This window comes from Denticeps clupeoides, chromosome 12, assembly GCF_900700375.1.
Source record: "Denticeps clupeoides chromosome 12, fDenClu1.1, whole genome shotgun sequence".
NCBI lineage: Eukaryota > Metazoa > Chordata > Actinopteri > Clupeiformes > Denticipitidae > Denticeps > Denticeps clupeoides.
The window spans coordinates 15730835-15737847 of NC_041718.1; the positions used below are offsets into that span (position 1 = coordinate 15730835).

Consider the following 7013-nt stretch of genomic DNA (forward strand, 5'->3'; position numbering starts at 1 on the left):
TGTTCATTAATAGTTTTGATGCCTTCAGTGAGAATCTACCAACGTAAATGGCCATGAAAATAAAGACATTTTTTTGCCTGTATTGTATGTGTGTGTGTGTGTGTGTGCATGCACTGTTCAGGTCCAGGGACTGTCCTAATTTCTGATAATAAACAATTGTTCGATGCATTAAAAAGACATTAAATGGGTGAAAAGACGTTCTTCGGGTTGTAAATGACTGGTAGCTGAAAATGTCTAGTAATGACGGAATATATCTGCATACATGTAGAGAGGAGCTTCATAAGCAAGGATCAGTCCGGAGTTCCAGTGGAATGCGGCGTTAACCCAAGTCTGTCACTTTAAAAGCTTAATTCATCCAGAAAACCCTTTTTCAATTATTTTACTAATTTAAGGAGCAAATTCACACTAGTACAATATCTAGTGGGTTCAACTGCATCATTATTTTCAACTACATATTTTATTCACTAAAAATAAGGAAATTAATTTATTCCAATATTTAAATACTGATAATTCAAGTAACATAGTAGTATACATGCATGCATGTATTATTAAATAAAATGGCCTAGAACCTTTTCATTTTAAGTCAGAACTGCAGAATGCATAAACCCTTTTTTAACCAACAAGACTTTACAGAGCCGTGTTGTGCGCTGAACAGTCGGCTGCAGGCTTCTTGGCCCTCGGTTTCCCTGCAGAGCTCTACCCGGGTTGAAAAAGCCTTTTCTACAGTTTGGGTGCTGTGCTTCAGTTCTCATTTTTCAGGACATTCCTCAGGTTACGCCTCAGCATTGCAATGGGATTAGCCAAAAACTAAATCTGTTTCTGACCTCGTTTTGAAATATGCATTTTCTTCGGCGTAAGCTGATTCATTCTAGTGTTTTTTTTTTTTTTTGGTTTCTTTTTGATCATTGTTCTGTTGCACGACTCAGATCACAGTCACAGCCTGACCTGCACACAACGTCCCTCTCGTGGCTCCGCTGAACAGCAGATCAGCAGTGCAACAGGGCAGAGCACAAATACACCTTTACACAAATTTTACAACAAATGCATTTTATACAATGCATTTTACAACAAAATCATTTAAAACAGGCCACATCCAACACTGGGATGTTGAGTCCAGAACTAAATTTCAGTCAAAAACATTTTCTTTTCTAAAATACTAATAAATAATCATGACGACTTCCTCCTCCAGCCTTTCCACATTTTGTGCAGCTTTTTGGAACTGTAGGACACGGTCTTCCAAACACCTGAAAAGAGAGAGTGCAGGGTTCCCTTAACACGAACACTTCACACACATGATGAGGAACAAAGAGAAGCATTTTATCGTACCGGCTGTAGCGATCCCTTTGACACTTTGGGTTATGCTGGACGATTTCACTATTGATGCTATTCCTGCATTGAAAATTGCAATAAAATAGAAAGAATATTACAGTCAGTCTCTGCAGTTTCTTGGCTAAGGTAGCATGTTCAGAGCATGTAAGGGTGAGGCTGAAATGGAAAAACAAGTCAGTCCTCTCTGGGTTAGCAGGTTTAGTGAGAAAGTTACACTACACTCATACTGTACCAGCTGATCTTGGATACATCCAGACATGATGTATGTAATTTATTAGGGTGCTAGTAGCCCAGTGTGTAACACACTCGCCTATGAACCAGAAGACCCAGGTTCAAATCCCACTTACTACCATTGTGTCCCTGAGCAAGACACTTAACCCTAAGTGTCTCCAGCGGGACTGTCCCTGTAACTACACTAAGTCACTCTGGATAAGGGCATGTGATAAATGCTGTAAATGTAAATTTGCAGACATTGAACATTCCCTGCTTCTGTGCTAGTTATGGGTATAATGATTAATTATGCCAAACATGAGAGGCAGTAAATGAATAACAAATTCCAACGAATACTGGGTCTGGGTTGGGGACAACATCACCTTGCTGTATGACTGTGCCACAGTCGGGGTCCTGCGCCACCTGCAGCAAGATCTCCTCCACGTCCCGGTTCTTCCCCGGAGGGTCCACCAGCCGGGTGATCTGCTGCTGGAGGGTGCGGGGCAGAGCCATCAGCTGGGCAAACTGGCCCTCTGGACTTTTGTCAACCTTGAGACAAGACATCAATCAGTGCAGAACTTGCATTGTAAGAGTTTTTTTTTGAGCATGACTCTATTGCTTCCATTGAAAAATCTTTCTTAATTGCCCCGTTATTTTGGTAATAACATTAATAATATATTGATGTCTTGTTAAAATATATTATATGTATAAAAACATAAAAATAACTTAAATATAGATTATGTGATCAGCAGTGCAGGTAATGGCCTCTGCAACATAACCCGCTGATTTAAACAGTAAAAGTAGTGGAATAGGCGAAACAAGTTAGAGCAGAAAGTGTTCTGGCTGAGGGAGTGCAGACGCCATCTCCTCCCTGCTGCCTCACCTCCAGCCTCCCCTGTTGCGGCTTGTACACCACCTGCGGACACTCCACCAGTATGTTGTTGTACAGGACGCGGAAGTGCTGCATGTTGTCCTTGACAATATTGGAAACTTTGGACCTGTCCTCGCCAATCATCATCCTGAAATCCCCTTCGGAGAGAGACAGAAAAGCCATTTCACAGCCTGCTGCTACAGACTCATCATCGGACAAAACTACTAAATCGATGACTGGACATGACTCAGTAGACAAATCTCATTATATGAGGTTACAGACGTCCGAAAGCATTTATTTAATTTTAATAAGAATTAATGCCATATTATTCTTCCCATGTTGCAAAATCTTCCCACTCAATCCATTTTCTATTGCAAGAAGAGAAGGTTTTATTCATCAGTTGTCGCACCACACTGTGATTGGCTAAGAGGTTTTAGTGTAGTGAAAGTGAAGTGACTGACATTGTGATACAAAGCACAGCACATGGTGACACAATGAAATATTCCCTCTGCATTTAACCATCACCCTTGGTGAGCAGTGGGCAGCCATGACAGGCGCCCGGGGAGCAGTGCGTGGGGACGGTGCTTTGCTCAGAGGCACCTCAGTGGCACCTTGGCAGATCGGGATTCGAACCGACAAGTTTATAAGATTATTAGACAAGTTTATACGTTTATATTATTATTATATATATATATTTAAAAAAACAAAAACATGGATGATTCCCACAATACTGTTTCTGGGTTTTCTTAGACAGACTTATGTGACAAATGGCAGAGCTGACTTTTCTCTGTTCATATTTCAAGCATAGCTAATTTTGAACCAGTCTACATAGGAGCACGCTGGTTCATCATAATAACCTGAGAAGGACAGTCCAGCAATCTGCATGAAGAGGTCTTCTTCAGAAAAGCTCTCCGGAAGCATGAGGAAGGAAGCAGTCACGGCACTCTTCAAGTTCCCGACCAGTGCTGCACGTAGTGCTGCATTCTCACTCAGCACAAGGACATGAACCTACAGCCACAAAAAAAAAAAAAAACGCACACTGAGAGCCTGAGAATTTCAGAAAACATTCATTCTGTTTTCTACATACTGATTCAGGTGCATTGCATAATCTGATTTGTTGGAAATTACAAAGAAAAGTGCTGCCATCGCTTGGCATTCAACTCTAACTACAGTACAGTGATGTGTTGAGTGGTTCTCAAGCCAGTTGTCACATCTTCCAAGACTGCCCGCACCTCTGGTGCAGCTCCTCTCTCCCTGTATCTCTGAGGACTGGGCTGAGAAGCACTGCCGACTAATAAGCGTGCTTAAAAGCAATGAGATTTAAAAAAAAAAAAAAAAATTAATAATCTATACTGGCAACCTGCCATTAACTATCGGAGGGTTAGCAAGAAAACTCACAGGTTTGTGCAGCCTGCCAGCAACGTAGAGAGTTTTCCAGTGGAGCAAGTCATCAACCAGAGCTTCTGTGCTGATGACACCGTACTTTATCACCTAGAACCACAACGGAAAGCAAAGGAAATAAGAAGGACAAGCAGGACATCCGGGACTCCCAGACACCGAGGTGCGTGCATGCATGTGGCAATCCTTCAGCGCACCCGGTCATCAGCTGGCACCAAGGTGTTGTAGTAGACGGCCGCTCCATGGTCGCTCTGAACAGCACTGATCTGCTTGGGTCCCAGGTACTTCAGGAAAGAGTAGTGCTTCCGATTTTGCATCAGGTTCATGGTGTGCCACGTGACTGGGTCGTCCACAGCAAACACAAAATCCAGCATGTTTCTCTGTGGACAGGGCAGCGGAGGGACACATAAATAAAAACCAAACCTAAAAATATATATATATCAATATTATGCACACGTACTCCCATTTGACCTTGGCTCGTTCCAGACTGCTTGAAGACCCCGGATCCATAAGCAAAGGCCAGACTTATGTCCTGGGGGAACTGAGCCAGGATCCTCCTGAAGAGCACGCCCGTGTTTTGCAGCGCTGGGAGCGCCATGGCGTGAAATCCTGCGCACACCGAGACTTCTGTCCAGTCATGCGGCGACTGCAAATGTGCGGGACGAGTGTGCTTTAAAACGGGAGTGGTGTCGAGGCGACGGGTCTAGAACATCGGCCTCTGAGAACATTGGCGCACCGACAGCTGCTGTGTTGCGGCGAGCATGCAGTAGAAGTAGCGGAGGCTGCGGTTTCCGGCGTGATAAACGGACTGCCGCCACCTAGCGGCGGGCGGGGAAACGAACGTAGAGTTTTTGTTTTGAATTGTGTGTCCATCAAGTGTTACAAAGAGTTAGAATTCAGGAAATACTATTGAATACTCGTTTAGTAGGTGAGTTTTGTAGGTGAATAGCATGTTCGGTGTGTTTTTGGGCATCAGCCTGGCTGGTTATGAGCTGAAATGCCCGTGCCGGGCACCCCTAATTCACTACTGTTGTGCTTCTATTACTACTACTATTACTACTACAAGAAGCAGAACACTCGAGGTATGAACACTGTATTAAACATTCACAGATATACACTGATTGTTTCCAATCTGATCACTTCTGTCATTTATAGCATAATATAGAGCTGTGTGAGTTCCTTACAGTTGATGTAATTGTGATCATAATTTCATAACCAGCTTCACCACCATAAATTCAGTGTCAGAGTGAAGGTGCTACAGGAGAATGAAGTCGGCAGGAGATTAGCCAGTGTTTTGCGTTGCACACGCCCATCCTGCACAGCTTCGTTTATCTCCTGAGTGCATTTCTCCATCACCGCTTCACGGCGGCGGAGCTGCTGATAATTCTCTCCGGTGTGACAGGCAGATTTTTTTTTCTAATCAAACACATGAAGGAAACATTAACGTGAGAAATCCCTTCACAGAGATGAAGTCCCCGGGGATCAGCACGAGACTCAAGACACATTGTCTGTTATCACCGTACGCATGCAACAGCAACAAGGGTGTCAGCGCTTTAATGGCTGTTTCCATGGTGATGCAGCTACTGCCTATGCCCTAAAACGTTAAAAGCATCTGAAATGACCAGCATCCGCTGTTACAGGCTATCGCATCGTTCGTGCTCCGTAGTAGGATTAAATGGTGGAATGTGCATGTTTCCATTTCACCTGTTGCTTTGTAATGCCATTGCTTCCAGATGCATCGAGTGTAAGGACCAGCACTGAACTAGATCCATCTATCCATCTTAGTTATGCCACCCACCATCTCACTGTTTTGAACAGAGCTGCATTATGAAAACCACAACAACACAAATACAAACTGACAGATGGCCTTCAGTCGAGTCTGTTGACATCATCGGGTCTTTTTTTCTTCTTTCAGGTGGCTCAGCGATCGCAGCACTTGGGGTCACTGTTGTCCCTCGTCCTGAATTGATTATTTCCCTCACCATGGGAAACAAAAGAACCTGCACTGTTGCCCTGGAGTCACTGATCCTGTTTTGTATAGATCCCTGGAATCCCAGACCCTGGTCTTACCACCGGTCCCTGTATTATTTCATAATGTTTCGCTGTGGTTACAAAGAATTAATTTGAGTTCAGGGTGGCATTATAAAAAAAGATAGTGGACTGCTCCTTTTGCACAAGAATAACATGTTCAGGACTGCATTAACTGCGTAATATTCAGTCGTATGTGGTTAGATGTTTTGAAAAGTAATCATACAAACCATTTCCATTTTACTTGGAATAAAATATTATGTATTGAGAGCCATAGGGATCCTTCCTGTGCTTCTGTGTTTAACTTTATATAGCAGCACTGCCCTGCTTGCAGTGGCATGTCAATCAAACTCCCTGGAAACATCATAAATCATACATGTTTGTGCTCGTGGACATTCGGCCCTGCAATAAAGAGACACAGAGAGGAAATGCATACAATTACATAAAAATGATGACGTGTAAATGAACTCAGCTTGAACTACAGTGGTGAATAATTGAACATCGAATCATGTGAGGTGTACATGTCGTCTCCGCTTGCTACTCTTCAGGTAATCCTCATTCATAATACAAACACCGGCCTTCTAGGCATTTTGGTTGAAATGTTGCCACAGCCCTCATTTACATGTGTGTTTCGGCTCAACTCTCATTCATATGTCTCTCTTTGTTTATGTGTGTCAGTGCGTCTCACTGTTTTTCGCAGCTTCTCCAAGATATTCATTCATTTGGAACCAAAAGAGAAAATCATTTATTTAACCAGTAGTACATAATTTACCTACGTTGGTTAGTGTAATTTTATTTTACTGCAACTATCTACAGTTAACGCAGTACTAGTGAAATGTTGGGATACACCTGCAAATGTATAAGTATTGTGTTTTTTTTTAAGTTATAGAACAAAATGGACTATGACATAATACGTGAGGTTATGTAATAAAACAACAAAAATGTGTAAACAAGGTAAAAATTTGAATCTCTCCAAAGCAGGGAGCTTTTGTGATGGCACCATTTCCCATTCTGGGCTTCTCACCTGAAGTTGGTGGTTTCCAACAGTCCTGAAGGTTTATGCTGAACACTTTCTTATCATTCACTCATGTCAATTAATATCTCATGAAACGGCTTCTGATGATGACGATAGTAAAAAAAAAAGCAGCCATGAAGGTAAAAAGAGGCGACTCTGAAA

The 7013-nt window shown here is 42.6% G+C and overlaps 1 protein-coding gene across 1 annotated transcript; it reads right to left on the reverse strand.

The window, feature by feature from the left end:
• Positions 1-1030: 1030 nt before the first annotated feature.
• LOC114801080 (phosphatidate cytidylyltransferase, mitochondrial-like) lies at positions 1031-4617 on the reverse strand. Its single transcript, XM_028999038.1, has 8 exons — positions 4269-4617; positions 4006-4188; positions 3809-3901; positions 3268-3418; positions 2423-2568; positions 1923-2088; positions 1327-1389; positions 1031-1244 (listed from the first exon to the last, which is right to left on the reverse strand). The coding sequence occupies exons 1-8, from the start codon at positions 4404-4406 to the stop codon at positions 1168-1170; spliced, it is 1017 nt and encodes a 338-aa protein (XP_028854871.1). The 5' UTR covers positions 4407-4617; the 3' UTR covers positions 1031-1167.
• Between the last annotated feature and the right edge of the window lie 2396 nt (positions 4618-7013).